The sequence below is a fragment of the Ammodytes marinus genome, assembly GCF_949987685.1.
Source record: "Ammodytes marinus genome assembly, chromosome: 10".
In the NCBI taxonomy this organism is placed as follows: Eukaryota; Metazoa; Chordata; class Actinopteri; order Uranoscopiformes; family Ammodytidae; genus Ammodytes; species Ammodytes marinus.
Window position 1 is genome coordinate 29,084,274 of NC_137214.1, and position 17,965 is coordinate 29,102,238.

At 39.0% G+C, this 17,965-nt stretch overlaps 1 protein-coding gene across 1 annotated transcript in view; it reads right to left on the reverse strand.

The window, feature by feature from the left end:
- Positions 1-4,785: 4,785 nt before the first annotated feature.
- Positions 4,786-17,965, reverse strand: part of il1rapl2 (interleukin 1 receptor accessory protein-like 2) — a gene marked incomplete at both ends in the record, with an annotated part of 397,723 nt that continues 384,543 nt past the window's right edge. Inside the window, 7 exons of the mRNA XM_080035172.1 lie at positions 4,786-4,868; positions 5,552-5,582; positions 6,313-6,552; positions 7,015-7,137; positions 8,452-8,568; positions 11,042-11,119; positions 11,971-12,116. Coding sequence (XP_079891298.1) covers positions 4,786-4,868; positions 5,552-5,582; positions 6,313-6,552; positions 7,015-7,137; positions 8,452-8,568; positions 11,042-11,119; positions 11,971-12,116 — 818 coding nt within the window. The remainder of the gene's footprint in view (positions 4,869-5,551; positions 5,583-6,312; positions 6,553-7,014; positions 7,138-8,451; positions 8,569-11,041; positions 11,120-11,970; positions 12,117-17,965) is intronic.

The window sequence follows — 17,965 nt, forward strand, 5'->3', positions numbered from 1 at the left end:
TGAATACATATAGACAATCTTGGATACCTTGTTAAAGGTGCATTATGTAACTGTGGGTGTGTCAGAGAAGTGAACATTTTCTAATGTATATTCTCATAACTGAATAAACAAACTTTCCTCACAGGAAAAATGTGATCCCTGGAACACTGTTTGAAGTTAGAAAGCTTCCTGAAAAGTTACTGGTTCACTGTTGTTGTTGTTTACAGCAGCAGGGCCCACAGTTTGGTTTACAAACATATTCTAGTCTTACATTTGGTTCCAGGTTTCTCAGAATAATTTAGTTTTGATTTATGATGATAGAATTATTCAATACTAAGAATTACATGTAGAGAAAACATGTTTTGTAAACTAACTGCAGGCTCTGTGAATGTAAACAACTCCCCCTCCCTCTGAAACTGCACAGTGCACCTTTATTGAGCCATTGTGCAAACAGCAGGGCCATAAAGCTGAAGAGATAAGTTCCATTTATTGCGACTAGAGTCCATCCTCTATCACTTATCCTGTCGTGTATGAAAATCAACTGGAACTTCTAGTGGCTTTTCAAAAAGGGGCGACTGTGGCTCAGGTGGTAGAGCGGGTCGGCTGATGATCAAAGGGTTGGAGGTTCGATCCCCGCCCTGCCACTTGTGTCATGGTTGTTGTGTCCTTGAACAAGACACTTCACCCACCTTGCCCTATGCGAGTGTCGATAGTTAGCCTGCTATCGGTGTATGAATGTGTTTGTGAATGGTGACGTGTAAATGGGAACAGGTCTCCCTTGCAAAAGAGTCTCCGATCTCAATGGGATTTACCTGTATAAAATAAAGGTTAAAAAAAAAACTTCACAGGAACACAATCAAGTCGTAAATCTAATCTCTGACACCTGTAGCTTTGGACTATTGAACTCTTTTAACAAACAACAGTTGGGTTCTCACTTCCTGAAATACTACACGTACACATGTTAGGTGTTTTCCATTCTACATTGTCCCCCCTGTTTCAAAAGGTGCCATGAGGAACTTTTTGTTAATTCTATCTGCCCTTTAGACAAAAGCGGTAGTGTTTTTTACTATGCCAGCTGTTGTTCCTGGGTGAGCGTATACCCATGACAAAGGCATTAAGAAAAACTATATAAAAATAGTGTTCTTTGCACTGATGGTCTCGTTTGCTGTGACATGTCATTTATGATCATCATATATAGGAAAAATGAGACTGTTTCAGAAATATTTAAAAGTTCCTCGTAGCACCTTTAAAATGGTTTGTGAATCAGTCAAATGTTTCCTCTGATTTAAGACTTAAATGTGAAGCTTGTCAGGCATTTGATTTTAAGGTCAATATTACCGGGGGGAGCAAAATAATAATACAAATAAATAATTAAATTGATTTTGGCAAATTATGTATCGCTAAAGCTGGGGTGGAGGATTTGGGGAGAAAATGGCAGTTGGGATAGAGATTCGAATCCAAATACCTCAACCGCTCCACTTGTTCTCTTTGGTCCCTCCCCTATGGTCCCTCCCTGACAAGCTCTACACCAACAAAGTCGTGCCAAAGTGAATGGACAGTCCAAACAGCCAATTAGAACAGAGAATCGGAGCCTCGCTCTGATTGGTCAAAGTGTACAGCTCATGTTAACTTTGACCAATCAGAAATCACATACCCCAGCTTTGAAATCGCACAAGACAGAATTTACAATCCGACGACAGACATCCCAAAATGTAGAAAACAACTCATTTCATGTTTTATTTGCTTCTCAGTTTAAATTATTCCAACCAATATATCCAAACAATAGCCAAAAAAGAAAAAAAAAATAGCAGAAATAAAAAAAAAAAGGACAACCACTTATATACTGTATATTGCCATCGAATATAACAAAAAAAAAAGAGAATTAATTATTATTGTATCAAACAATCTCAAAATACCGAGAATTCATTGGTTCTAGTTCATCTAGTAGTAAGACAATGACAGTACCGTTGTGTAAATTCAAAACATTATTTCACTTTTTGCTTAAATATTTTATGGTCATGATCTTGTTTTTTTTTTCTTAAAGCTCAGAAAGAAGAATGTAGTTTATTTCAGCTTGGAGTCCGGCTTTTGTTTGAAGTGAAGACCCCTATCCATCCATCCATCCATTCATTCATCCATCCATCCATATCCCACTCACTGATTAAAATAGGAACAGAATGAAAGCAAAATTATTATCTGGTTCTCAACCACTTAAAGCTATAGTGCGTAACTTTTTCATATAAATGAATGCTGGTTACATTCAAGCCATCTCCAAATGAGTTGAAGCAAAGTGGATTAAGCCTATCAGCTCCACAAAACTCTCTCTGGATTTCTCAGTATGGCAGCGTTTACAAAACTGTTGTGTCCCTCCCAAACAATGGCACAGGAGCTCAGAAAAATCCCCAAGAAGAGCTCAAGAAATATTTCAGTTGTTGATTTTACTGCTCAGAAAAAAAACCTGGACGTACAGCTGAAGGTATAAAATCCATGCTGCGATCACTGAAGGCTTAACCTCATGTAGATGCACCGACAGACACTGTTGTTGTAATTACTCAGAATTCCTCACGAGTGGGGTGACAGAAGTTACACACTATAGCTTTAAAGTGGGTGTGAACAGATATTATAGGAGGCATGTATATGTCTATGCATAAATTATGGAGCTGTACAGAGATTATTGTAACAAACAAACATTAAAAAAAAGCATGGCAGAAATTCTCACCAACTGTCAGGAAAGATAAAAAATTCTGAAATAAAATTAAAGGTGCTCCGAGGAACTTTCAGTTTGTGTTAACTCTTGCGCCCCCCTTTGGACAAAAGCGGTAGTGTTTTTTACTATGCCAGCTGTTGTTCCTGGGTGAGCGTATACCCATGACAAAGGCATTAAGAAAAACTATATATAAAATAGCATTCTTTGCACTGATGGTCTCGTTTACTGTTACATGTAATTTATGATCATCAGAGGAAAATTGAGACTGTTTCAGAAATATTTAAAAGTTCCTTGTAGCACCTTTAACTAAATCAAAATAAAATAAATAAATGCTTGGAGTGACACCTCCTTTTTTTCCCCCGTTCTCAGTTTTTATTATTACTTAATTAATGGCCGGACAGAAAAACAAATATACTGTATCATAACATAAGACATTTATTCTCATTTTTAACCCAAGGAGGCTGCGAGAAATGATTGTGTCATTTACTCTTTTAACTATATTTATTTCGATTATTATTATTATTTTTTTTTATCTAAATGGAGTGGTCATGCAAATACAAAAAGCCAAGTCCTTTATGCTTTTACTTTGGTGGTATACAGTAGGTCACTTCCTCTTGGCCAGTTCACCTCTTATCTGGATGAGTTGACTAGTTGAGCTGAATACTGTGTGTTAAGAGGTGCTTGTTTTGCAGTCTTGTGGCACCCTTTGAGCATTTAGCATTCCCCCCGTTTCGCTTAAGAAGTTACCAGCCTTTTTCGTCGACTTGTTTAGCATCTTTTAAGGTGGTTTCCATTTAGGCCTACACTGTGCTTTCTTCCTTATCAATTTCTTTATGCATTTACCTTCTCATCCTTGACATTCCTGCTTGAATCCATTCATTTTAAAGTCCACGATTTTTAATTCCTAAGAACCAAACCAGTTAGCTATCAAGCTAGCTAGCTAGAGCTAGGAATAGCATATCAAGAGGTTGCCTCGTTGTTTTAAGGTGGACTGGTATTCCATAATCATTGCTTAAAGTCTCCCTCGGTAAGGACTACGAACCTGTAGCGGTAAGGACTACAACTATACCCACAATGCAATGTGTGTGTTTTTAACTTCCTGGTTTCTTCAGTATAGTCTTGTATGGTGTCCGTCAGTCTCATCCATTCATTACAAAACCTAGTCAACAGGTAGATCGATCTGCAAACCTGTAGTCCTGACCTAGCAGTAAGGACTACAAGTATACCCACAATGCAATGTGTGTGTTTTTCACTTCCTGGTTTCTTCAGTATAGTCTTGTATGGTGTCCGTCAGTCTCATCCATTCATAACAAAACCTAGTCAACAGGTAGATCGAGTTACTGATAAACTCAGCTATAGGTAGAATTACATCGACTAGCATTCTGAGATTTACGCTACTATTGTTTTTTTTTCCGTTGACAGATATTCCCAAGTAACCAAGACAACTGCGTTTTCCCGGTTACATACAGGTAGCTGGTGTGAGAGCAGACTTTCAAATTGCTAGATACTTGCTTAGTTTTGTGCTCGGAGTTTCCAAGCTTGGTTTTAGCTTTTTTTCGACGAATGCCTATTAACTGTAACTGTAACTACTACCTTGACCAATTCATTGATATTTTCAGTTCATTCTGCACCATTCAAATGCAAACGACCAGTCTTGCAGTGTTATCGTGATCCTTTCCAAGCGGGCTACACATCTTACATATGCTGTTTGTATTAGTCCGTATCCAATTTCTAGGTCCAAAACTTGGCATACAATCAGTTTCGCAATCGGAATCCATCCATCTTTTTCTTTAAGCCATTGTCTCTAATCCATTGTTGTGAACTGAAGGCTTATATAGTCTCTTTTAAAAGCAGTCCTTTGTTAACACATCATGGAAAGAATTGGCCAACAGATAAGCATTCCAAGTAGTCCCCTTCCCTTCCTTAAAAAACCAAGGCTGTACACAGTCCGGGAAATAGTCCATTGAAATCCAGTCGACCAAAAACAGTCCCTTTGTTCAAATCCAGTGTAAAAGCAAGTTTGTAAACCGGTTTGTGAGTAAATCCAGTGTTTTGATGGAGTAGTAGAATTCCTTTTTCCTTTGTTTTTCTACCAGATGTCAGAGCTTAGTTCTCTGCTGGTGAGCGGAACAAATGTGCTGTTGTTCAGGTGAAGCTCCGGCTTCTTCCCAAGAGTATTGCTCTGAGAATAAATAAATTAAAACACAGTGATTAGTGATTAGTTTACCCACACCACAATAGTGACAAATATAATGCAACTTAAACAGAGAATTTTTTTATTTTTTTGCAAAATCACGTGTATATATTTTTTAGTACAATTGCATGCCAATGACAGCTACAGACAGTACATGCAGAATCAGACAGTTAACTTCCCTCTCTGTTATGATAGATTGATATTTAAAGCCCCCGTAAACCAAAATCTACAAAAATATTTCTGACTATGTAATTTGGGAAGTTAGTGGCATGATAGTAAAGCATCTGAAAATAGTTATAGGCATATTTATCAATCCAAATTAAAGATATTGTCATTTACAATCCAGCTAGATGCATGATAGTAAAGCTAGTTAGTTAGTTGAAGATGTTGTCATTTAAGTTTGATTAGTTTCAGATGAGGTTATGGGCTATACTCTGGTTCTTATTACACAATAAGTATTTTGAACCAATCACAGCTAGACTAGAAGTTTTATAATATTTATGAAAATTGAATTTGTTTTCAAAGATTATTGAGGCCCATTCTGATAAAATATATTGATTTTATTTTTTATTTTCTTCCTATTTCAGACCAGGTTTACAGAGGCTTTAAAGTTGGATAATAATGAAGATATTATTTTTTATTTTCTACATTTTCTTTTTATCCAAACCGACCTCTTGTTCCCCAGTGAAACGCTCTGACCCCCTGGGGAGAAAAGAGGGGTTTTGTTTTTAATGAGAAACATGCAAATGGGAAAAACAACAGCAACATGAACATTCAAGGAAAGGATGCGATGCTAAAGCTAAGCTAACCAGGAAGTAGATGCACTAAACTCAGTGGTGGACAGCAACAAAGTACATTCACTTGAGTACTGAACTGAAGTACTCAAGTTCCTTTTAGTTTTTTTTTATTATAGTTTTTTTAAGATTATTTTCTCTCCAAATAAACATTTTAAATGAATTTAATGCGATGAATTTGAACATTATACGATCATTCGAGCCAAATATGTGTCACTTAACTTCTCAATTTGATCCCCATGACTAGTTTGAATCCTTTGCCTATATCTAGCAAAACATAATCCTAATCTTTAGAATACTTATTTGTTTTAAAGCAAAATCTCTGGTTCTTTAACGTGAGTAAAAATTGACGGGACAACTTCTACTTGTAGTTGAGTAATATTTATATTATAAAATGTATATTTTTATACTTTGTCTTAAGTACTGGGTTTGAGTACTCTGTCCACCGCTGACTAAACTAACAAGGAACTGCAAAAAATAAAATAAAATAAAATAAAATAAAATAAAATAAAATAAAATAAAATAAAATAAAATAAAATAAAATAAAATAAAATAAAATAAAATAAAATAAAATAAAATAAAATAAAATAAAATAAAATAAAATAAAATAAAATAATTCCTTCTTCTTCTTCTCCCACCTGTCCGTTGAGCAGTGTCATGGGGATGTTGCAGTAGACATGGCGCCCCCCGGGGCCCAGAGTAGAGAACTGCACGGTGGAGGGAGGAGGGAGGGGGGGAGAGAGGGAGGAGGGAGGGGGGGGAAGCTGGAACTCGTAGCTGCGACAGAAGTGCCTCATCTGGGCCGATTGCGCGTTGTGTCCTCCGCCCAATGGCAACGTCATGTGGTTGTAGTCGGGGATCTCTGTCGCCAAGGCAACCTAGGATGGGAAAAGTATATTAGGTTTTTGTTAATTTTTTTCAGGTTTTTTAAAGGTATAATGTGTAATATAGGAGTATTTAGCGGCATCTAGTGGTGAGATTCTAGATTGAAACACAACAGAAGCTATGGCGGCCTTCAAGGACAAGAAGCTCTATTTTGATCTTACTTTTTTTTTAAGGATCATTTTTTTGGCATTTTCAAGCTTTATTAGACAGTACAGAGTTGAAATGGGGAGACAGAGAGAGAGAGAGAGGGGGGATGACCTGCAGTAAAGGTCCACGGGTCGGATTTGAACCCGTGACCACTGCAACGAAGGCCGGAGCCATGGTACGCGCTCTATCCAATAAGCCCCAAAAGAGTGGTTCCCAGAGTCGAACCCTGGCCGCCTCAGTGATAACCAGGAATCCTGTCATATCTTGCTTTTTTTTAAACAACAATTCAGTGTGGAGTGACAGCTGACCTGATGGTGTCCGTGGCGATTGTCGTTAGGGGTTGCCAACGATGCGGAGGTGGTGGTCATGGCGATAGTTGATACGGTGGTCTGGAGGTCACCAAACAGACCCTGCTCTCCGGAGTCCATCACCTGTCAATCACACAAACACGATTATAAAGTTTGTTACTTCTTTTCATTCGCTTTTAAATGTCTTCTAATGTGTTTTATGTATTTTAATCTTGCCCTTGTAAAGCACTTTGAGTGGCCTTGTGTTTGAATTGTGCTATATAAATAAACTTGCCTTGCCTTGCCTTGCCTTGCCTTGCCTTAACCCATTCTTTGTTCCCTGAAAAAGGCCTTTTATATAAAGGAAATGTACATTCTTTTCCATGAAGACAACATTTTTACCAAATTCCCCCAAAAAATATTGTCATTTAGAGCATTTCCATTAAGTAATGCAGAGATGAAGATTTAAGAAAAATCCAGACTGGTCTCTTAATTTATTTTTCAGAGCTGTATACTGTATTGTCGGCAAATGAATTGAAACAAAGTTGATTTAGCCTCTCCGCTCTACACAACTCTCTCTGTGTTTCTCAGTATGGCAGCGTCCAACACCAAGTAGCATTTGAACATCTCTTAATGAGGGCACACACCACCTAAGGCGTTAACACATGCTAAACATGTACACACACGTCCCAACATTGTGATTTTAATTTTCATACATTACCTGTATTTAGACATTTCAAAGGCCATCTAGTTGCTATGTATGTACACACCCCTGGGCGAGCATTCGTTAATATGAAGAGTACATTTACACAGCTATTTTCTCCTAGGCTCTTGGACATAACAGAGATATTTTGGGGGAATTTTAAGAAGCTACGGTGGCCTTCAAGGACAAGAAGCTATGGTTACTAAAGAGGGCATCATCCACCACCGCCTCAAGTCTTTCCACAATATCAAGTGATGAGGTGAAGATGTATTTAGTTATTTATTCTATAGTACTTCTTCTTCTTGGTCTTCCAACAGGTGCATTTACGACACACACTGTATACTTATGAAGACAATTGGGGTTAAACAAAAAAAGTAAAGTTGCACCCTCCTACTATAGCACTTTAAGATTTTTTTTGGGGGGGATTTTCAAGCTTTATTGGACAGTACAGAGTTGAAATGGGGAGACAGAGAGAGAGAGAGAGAGAGAGAGGGGGGGGGGGGATGACCTGCAGTAAAGGTCCACGGGTCGGATTTCAACCCGCGACCACTGCAACGAAGGCCGGAGCCAATATGGTACGTGCTCTATCCACTACGCCACCGGAGCACTCTACTATAGCATTTTATTTTGATAGCTAATGTTAAGGTTTGTGGATTTGATCATGTGAACAGTTCCAGTGCGTCACATGATTGTAAACAGACCAATAGACTTATGAACACAATTTTAATACTTTTGTAAATGGCGGTGTACAGTACCTGGCGTCTGGAGAGTGTCTCTCTGCGCTTAGCAGGCATATCGTAGACCACCTGCTTCCAAAACTTAGACGAGAGTTCATTGCTCTTAGGACCCCTCCACTTGATGATGGATAGAACCTGCAGAGAAGAGAACAGTTTAATTAATCAACAGATTTTAATATATGTATTGTGTTATTGCTTTATTCTCCTGGTGTATAATGCAACTCTTGAGATCACTACTTTATGTCATTGTTAACGAAACTATATTATAACATTTTAATGCTAAAACATTCATACTGTTTGCTGTAAACTTTGTCCCAGTAAACTTAAGAGCCCCAAATAAAGCCCCAAAGCTGCGTGAGCAACCAAACCTTTCCCATCTGACAAAAGTTTGGTTGCTCACGCAGCAGACCTGCACACATTTATAGAATTGTATAGTGTGAGTAGGATAGGGGTATTTTTTATTTATTTTTGTTAAACCTGCATTGTGTAGAATTTTGGGATTTTTTTCATAGCAGACTTGGTAGAAAATAATTATAATTTCCATAAGTATGTTTAATTTAGTGCATAATAGCTGATTCTTTTTTTTAGAATTATTATTTTTTCCCTTAGAAAGGGTCTCATATATCTCCATATTTCTCCATACCTTGGACCAAGGCCTAGTATCCGCCATTTTGGAAGTGTCATAGTTGGAATGTCATCAGGTGCATTGTTTAAAATTTAGAATTGTTCTTGTCCTTGAAGGCCACTGTAGCTTCTATTATTATTCGAAAGGGGTGGGGTTACCCCGGGAGCATTGCATTCTAGAACTTTCTAGAACTTACTTGATGATGTCATATTACACACCGCACCTTTAAGAGCCCCAAAGATTTTGGCTTTGCGCAGATATATGACGTGTTCATGTTCACGATGGTTAAAGGTTCATGGGGAACAATTGGAGGAAAACTCCCTAAATCTCCCAATGCGTTTGCTTGATTGGACAATCTATGAATTATTACACCTGTATCCTGTGAGAACATCTTCTGTGAAACACGTACACACAGTTGGTTTTACACACATGTACTCCAAAATGTAGCGCACACACTTATTTAATTTTTTATTTAACTTTTATTTAAAGGTGCAGTGTGTAATATGGCATCATCAAGTAAGTTCTAGAAAGTTCTAGAATGCAACGCTCCCTGGGTAACCCCAACCCTTTAGAATAATAACAGAAGCTACAGTGTCCTTCAAGGACAATAACTATTCTAAATTTTTAACAATGCACCTGATGACATTCCAATTATGACACTTCCAAAATGGCGGTGACAAGGCCTTGGTCCAAAGTATGGAGACCCTTTCTAAGGAAAAAAATAATAATTCAAAAAAAGCTATTATGCACTAAATTAAACGTACTTATGGATATTATAATTACTTCCTACAAAATCGGCTAGGAAATAAAACCCAAAATACACACACTGCAGGTTTAACCAGGCAAGATTGCTTGAGGTCAAATGACCTCTTTTACGAGCAAGGCCTGGCCAAAATGGCAGCAGCTAAAATGAATAAAACACAAGACAAACATAAGAAGAAAGCAGACATGAGAAGACAGAGACAAATACATTCCAGTGGGTGAAAGAAAAACAATTTTGAGGAAATGATAAAATACTACACAGTGAAACATTGACACTCCAAAATTCGCCATTAAAAAACATGCGAGTCGAGTTTTAAAATCATTCTTAGTGATGAGTTCCTGTAATTTGAGAGAACGACCGCATGCTGGAACCGAACCCGGGTCCGCTGCTGGCCGAGGCCCATGGGGGGGACGCCCTACCAACTGAGCTAAGGGCGCCCCCTGTATGATGAATTTGATTTAAAAGTGAGGTATGTGCAGAGATATGAGGGGAGTAGTCCAGTAATTGCTTTGAAAATGAAGGACATATAAGCTTGGGTTCTTCTGTTCATTCTTGTTCTCAACCATGTAACACTTGTGATGCCTGTTTGACCCCTTGCTCTGCTGTCACAAGTAAACAATCTACCAGACTTTGAAGATGCCTGACTCAGATGTCTTTATTGAAACACTTGGGTTTTAATAAATTAGCTATTTGGGGCGCCCTTAGCTCAGTTGGTAGGGCGTCCCCCCCCCATGGGCCTCGGCCAGCAGCGGATCCGGGTTCGATTCCAGCCCGTGGTCGTTCTCTGCATGTCACTCCCCTCTCTTCCCCATTTCAACTCTGTCTCTACACTATCAATAAAGCATAAAAATTACAAAAAAATATCTTAAAAAAAAAAAAAAAAAAAAACTTAAACACACGTAGGATGTCCCAATACATGTGGTCAGATTTAGCAATCGGAGCCTCCGTGTGAAAACAACCAGCAAATACGACGGACATAAAAGCAAGAGGCAAGTTCAAGGCGCAATGTTATGATGAAATTAATAAGTAAAAGTATGTCCCAATTGTAGCATACTGCCTCCTAACTAGATACTTTGTAGAATAGAAGAAAGAAAGAAAGAAAGAAAGAAAGAAAGAAAGAAAGAAAGAAAGAAAGAAAGAAAGAAAGAAAGAAAGAAAGAAAGAAAGAAAGAATGAAAGAAAGAAAGAGAATGAGATTTGAAACGCAGGAATAGTTTTACCTTGATGGTGTGTTTGAGAGCCTCCACCTCTTGGTAGTTGATGACATTCTTCAGGTCTGCACACTCTATCATGATCACCTGTAACACACACGCACGCACGCACGCACGCACGCACGCACGCACGCACGCACGCACGCACGCACACACACACACACACACACACACACACACACACACACACAGGGAGTTCAATTATTACATTTACACAATCCACAATTCTGCAAATCTAAAGGCTATTATAACTTTATATACAGTATATAACATTTTATTTAATTTCGAATTTTACTCTATTTTTCTGTGTACAATATGAACAGGCAAATTAAGACTCTTCTTACGAAACACTGTCATCAAGGAAGTTGAACAAAAGAAATATTTGAATGAAGGGGGAAAAAAACAAGAAGTACTTCAACCTGCAGTGTGTAGAATTTTGAGTTTTATTTCCTAGCAGATTTTGTAGAAAATAATTATAATATCCATAAGTACATTTAATTTAGTGCATAATAGCTGGTAAAAAAGTTTTGAATTATTTTTTTTCCCCTTAGAAAGGGTCTCATATATGTCCATATTTCTGCATATTTTGGACCAAGGCCTAGTGCCGCCATCTTGAAAGTGTCATAGTTGGAATGTCATCAGGTGCATTGTTTAAAATTTAGAATTGTTCTTGTCCTTGAAGGCCACTGTAGCTTCTGTTATTATTCGAAAGGGTTGGGGTTACCCAGGGAGTGTTGCATTCTAGAACTTTCTAGAACTTTCTTGATGATGTCACATTACACACTGCACCTTTAAGATAAGATATAAAGCCTGCATTGTCAGCTATACTATTTGAACCGCTTCCGCAATCTTATGATGTTATCAAGCCAGCAACCTGTCTGTGTGTGTGTGTGTGTGTGTGTGTGTGTGTGTGTGTGTTTGTGTGTGTGTGTGCATACCTTGATCTCCCCGGTAACCAGCATGGAATGTAGGCGTGTCTCTATTTGGAAGATGCTCCAGCCGCGCTTAGCAACAAACTCTGGAGTCAGAACGATGATCAGACGCCTGCTCTGCTCTACACTACGGGCCAAGTCCTCGATGTAGGCTGGAGGGACACACACACACACACACACACACACACACACACACACACACACACACACACACACACACACACACACACACACACACACACACACACACACACACACACACACACACACATTTAGGCTAGACGTTTGAAATTGTGAATTTGAATTTTTTTTCATTTCATTGTCTCGGACACTTTTTCTTGTCAAGTGAGCCATGGAGACTGCTGCTCATGCCGATTTTCACACTTGTATCACAAATTGAAAGATTGTAGCTCTTACCTGCTCCACTACACCAAATGCACTCCAATGAGCGAAATAAATTAACATAAAATACATTAATAGGCCGAATATTTTTTTAAAGAAACAACCTAATTAATATATTTCACAAAATGTGCAATTGTTTATAGAAATGTGTTTAATTGACTGTTACCAGCGCACATTTAATTAAAATGTAACTTTAGTGTATAGTGAAAAGCTGCCTCCATACTATACTAATATAACCGGCCTTCTTTATAGCCGGCAGCATCCTTCAACTCATTCTGTTTATAGTGAGTGGAATGAGTGACGGGGGATTTCAGCACAGTGACATGAATGCTAGTGAGTGGAATCACCTCAATATAATGCTGTAAGAGAGGGATATCGATCTATTCATCTGTCTATAACATATCTGTTTTAAATATTTTTCACAAAATTTGCATTTGTTAAAAAAAATATTATTTAAATGACTGTTGCATACAGGAAAATAATACAAATTTGAATGTAACATTAGTGTCTGTGTGTGCTATACTGTGTGTGTGTGTCTGCGTTTCTGTGTATCTGTAAGTGAGTGAGTGAGTGAGTGAGTGAGTGAGTGAGTGAGTGAGTGAGTGAGTGAGTGAGTGAGTGAGTGAGTGTGTGTGTGAGTGAGTGTGTGTGTGTGTGTGTGTGTGTGTGTGTGTGTGTGTGTGTGTGTGTGTGTGTGTGTGTGTGTGTGTGCGTGTTACTGTGTGTGTGTGTGGGTGTTAATGTGTGTGTGCTTCTGCGTTTCTGTGTGTGTGTGTGTACATTACATTAGTGTATAGGGAAAAGTTCTGTTCATAGTGAGTGGATTGAGTGACAGGAGAGTTCATCAGAGTGACAGACTTGCTGCAGTCAGACGTTCAGCTCTGACACACAGCAGCACAGTCAGTTACTGCTGAGACACCAACAGACACTTTCACTTAAAACTTACAGAGGAAAGAAAAGTTGGCTGTGAAGTTGAATAAGCAGAGTTGCTGTTTTTGTCAATATATGATTTAATATGGAGCCAAAGCATGCGGCTCTGGAAAAAATGAAGAGACGACTCCAAACGTTCAGTGTCTCTTGCTTTACTATTTTTGTTTTTCTAACTACTGACAACATTTCAATCTGCCCTTCCAAATCAGACAGGCCCCTTCAATCACAACTTTTAAAAAACACCTCAAGACCCATTTTTACTCGCTGGCTTTCGACCCAGTGTGAGACTTTTGATGTTATTTTATTGTACCTTATTTTTGTTATTTTAGATATTATTTTTACCTTAGCTTTATTCATTTTTTTTATCTATTTTTATTGTACCTTATTTTAGGCCTGTACAGCACTTTGTCTCTGCTCTGGTTTGATGAAAGCGCTTTATAAATAAAGTTGGATTGGATTGGATTTCTACATCATTCCCCCCAAACATATTGTCATTAAGAGCATTTTCATGAAGTAATGTAGAATAAACTTAACTTAAAACATACAGAGGGAAAAAAAAAGTTATATCGGAGTTGAAGAAGCCAGTAATGAAAAGTGAAAAGTTTGACAGAGTTGCTGTTTGTGTCAATATGTGTAACCAAAAATATACAGCTCTGGAAAAAATGATAAAAATAATACAGTAAATGGAATCCAGTTATATAGAGCTTTTCCCAGGTTTTTCACAGACTCAAAGCACTTTACATTGTTTTGTACACATTCACCCAATCACACACACATTCATACACCGATAGCAGCAGCAGCTACCACGCAGGGTGCAAGCTAACTCTCGGGAGCAATTCGGGGTTCAATGTCTTGCCCAAGGACACTTCGACATGCGGCGGGTAGGCGGGCGATCGAACCTCCGACCCTGCACTCCAGAGGCGAACTCCCTGCCCACTTCGCCACTGCCGCCCCAGTCAAAATTTAACACAAATAAATCAATTATCAACCAAAAAAAGCACCAGAGTGAAGTATGACATTAATTTTTTTCTCAAATGATTCTCAAAATGATTGTTTTTGTCATCATTAGAATAATAACAAGCTTTATTTTGTAATGGTACGTTTTAAAACATAGAGGTTTAGTCCTATTGACAAAACAATTTAACCAAATAACAATGGCTCCATAAAGAAGACAAAAAAATTGCAAGAAAAAGAAAAAATAAATTACTTTTGTTAGACAATTACAAAGGACTAATTTTATAATATTCTTTAAAACTATCGATTTTAAATTTAAAGTCTTGATTCGTCTTTATTTCCCAAGATGCATTGCACCAAATATGCATGTCTCTCTCTGTCTGTCTGTCTGTCTGTCTGTCTGTCTGTCTGTCTGTCTGTCTGTCTATCTGTCTGTCTGTCTCTCTTCACAGATAATAAAGAGTATGACGCCTACCTGTCCTATACTAAAGTGGACCTGGACTGTTTTGGAAGGTGAGCTACCCTCTGTATATACAGCTCTGGAAAAAATGAAGAGACCGCTCCAAATGTTCAGTGTCTCTTGTCTTACTATTTATAGGGAAATGTTTGAGTAGAATGAACATTTTGATTTTGTACAACAAATTACTGAAACATTTCTACCAAATTCCCCCTCCCCAAATGTGAAGTTGAATAAGCAGGTAATGTTTTTTTTTTTTTTTTAACCTTTATTTATACAGGTAAATCCCATTGAGTCCGAAGACTCTTTTGCAAGGGAGACCTGTTCCCATTCACACACACATTCATACACCAATAGCAGGCTAACTATCGACATTCACACGAGACAAGGTGGGTGAAGTGTCTTGCCCAAGGACGCAACAACTAGGACACAGGTGGCAGGGCAGGGATCGAACCTCCAACCCTTTGATCATCGGCCGACCCGCTCTACCACCTGAGACACAGTCGCCCAATGCGAAGTGAAATATTAGGCATAGCTGCTGTTTATGTCAATACACAATTTAATATGGAGCCAAATAGGGTATAACATTTTGAACTTATTGATATCATCAGAAAACGCTGCCAGTTGATTATACATTACAGGGCGGCAGTGGCGAAGTGGGTAGGGAGAGTGCAGGGTCGGAGGTTCGATCCCCCGTCTCCCCGCCACATGTCGAAGTGTCCCTGAGCAAGACACTGAACCCCAAATTGCTCCCGATGGTTCAGAGAGCGCCTTGCATGGCAGCTACTGCCATCGGTGTATGAGTGTGTGTATGAATGGGTGAATGTGGTAAGATATGTAAAGCGCTTTGGGGCTGAGAAAATCGGCTAGAAGAAAATAGGTTTACCATTAAACCTATTATTTTTTGTATTACAATGTTTTGAGAAATGTCTGAATTAATAAGCAAAATAAGATATTGTTATTGAAGCAAAATAGACAAACATCTTAAAATTGACCAGTGCTTAAAAAGACTATATTTTTGCCCGGCTCATCTTTTCTGAAATTATTCCTTTATTTCTCATTTTGGTGCTGATACTTAACAACTGACTTCCGTGTCCACATCTTCCAAAATGCCCATTTGCAATTATGTATTTTTTCGATGTCTTAATTTGTTTATTTTTGTGCGACGTGCTTCACCGAAAATTGCTCATTATTTTGTCAAATTGTTTGAGGTAACTAAAAATGTCTGTGTGCTCTGTAAACAACACATCCTCCCTCCCTCTCTGTCTCTGTCTTTCTCTCAGTCTCTCTCTTCCTTTCTCTCTCCTTCTCTTTTTCTTCCTCCCTTTCCCTCTCTCTCCCTCTCTCCCTACCCCCTCTCTCTCTTTCTATCTCTATCCCTCTATATCTCTTCCTCTCTCCCTCTCTCTCTCCCTCTCTCTCTCTTCCCCCTCCCTCTCTCTCTGTCTCTCCCTCTCTCTCTCTCTCTCTCTCTCTTTCTCTCTCCCCCTTCCACTCCCTCTCCCTCTCTCTCTCTCCCCCTCTCTTTCCCTCTCCCTTCCTCTCTCCCCCCACTCCCCACTCTCTCTCTCTTTCTATCTCTATCCCTCTCTCCCTCCCTCTCTCTCTCTCTCTCCCCCTACCCCTCACTCTCTCTCCCTCTCCCTCCCTGTCTATTCACTTGCTAACTAAATTAATGACAGAGCCTCCGAGACAACACATTGCAATTTCACGCTCAATTTGAGGGGCACAAATAGTACAAAACATCCCCAAAAATATTCCACCCTTCCGTTCAATTCTCTCTCTTCTAGTTTGCTTTTCATATATAAGTAAAAACTATTTTTTTTCTCCATTTTTCCACTTTCCTTCGACTTCCGTGTGTGTTTTTCTGTAGATTGTAGTAATAAATGAAATAAATAATACACACCAACGACCCTGTTGTTTCCCCGTTGTTTATTTCTCTCTCTCTTGTTCATTTCAGCGGCCTAATGGAGTGGATAATTGAATGGTGTGTATTTTAGGGCCGCGTTGCCATGTCGATGGCTTTTGGTTGGTGAGCAATGAAGAGGAACCTGTAACCGTGTCTGTGTGTGTGTGTGTGTGTTTGTGTATGTGTTTGTGTATGTGTATGTGTATGTGTGTCTGTGTGTGTGTCTGTGTGTGTCTTTGTGTCTGTATTTGTGTGTGTGTGTGTGTGTGTGTGTGTGTGTGTGTCTGTCTCTGTGTCTGTGTCTGTGTCTATGTCTGTCTCTATGTCTGTGTCTGTATTTGTGTCTGTGTCTGTGTGTGTGTGTGTGTGTGTGTGTGTGTGTGTGTGTGTGTGTGTGTGTGTGTGTCTTCCTCATTTTAAACAAAACAAAACAAGAATAAGAATACAAAGCAAGTCTTAAGGAGCCAGTCAATTGATGACATGCTCCACTGTTCTTATCTGTTTAGAGTGGTTGCGTTCCGAATCGCATACTTTCTACTATATAGTATGTAGAAAAAAGATTTAGGATGTCCCGATTCTTGTGGCCAGATTTAGGATGGTTAGAAGTACCCGGATGGTCTACTTCATGCGGCCAAGATTGTTAGTGTTGAAAACTGCATCCTATTTGGGCGATTCTGACCCACAATCCAGTGCGCACGTGAAGTGACGTAACATCGACGAAGCCTATAGGTCCATGTTATGAAAACAAACGGGGATGCGACGGATATAAAAGCAAGAGGCAAGATCAAGGCGCAATGTTATGATGAAATAAGAGAGAAAAGTACGTCCCAATAGTATGCCTACTGCATCCTAACTAGATTCTTTTTATCGTCAGATGTAGTATGTAGAATAGAAAAAAGAAAGAGTATGCGATTCGGAACGCAACCTGTGTTTTTATTTTATTTTATTATTTGGAAGACAGAGAGAGAGAGAGAGAGAGAGAGAGGGGGGATGACCTGCAATAAAGGTCCACGGGTCGGATTTGAACCAGCGACCACTGCAACGAAGGCCTGAGCCAATATGGTACACGCTCTATCCACCACACCACCGGAGCGCCCCTGTATCTGTTTTCAAACTGAATTATGTTTGGGCTACTGTAGGTTTTACTTCCTCTTCCAACCATTTTACAGATTCCCTCTCTCAGTGTGTTTTTATCTCTATGCCTCTACGTAACCTTTAGTTTGGCTCAGACAGAGTTCTGTGAAGTTATGCATCGCGAACATTTGTTCTTAGGATGTTTTCAGGGCACAGAGACGAAAGCCTTATCTTCTGGGTGGAAATATGACTTTCAGGATGTTGTGGTGTGTGTG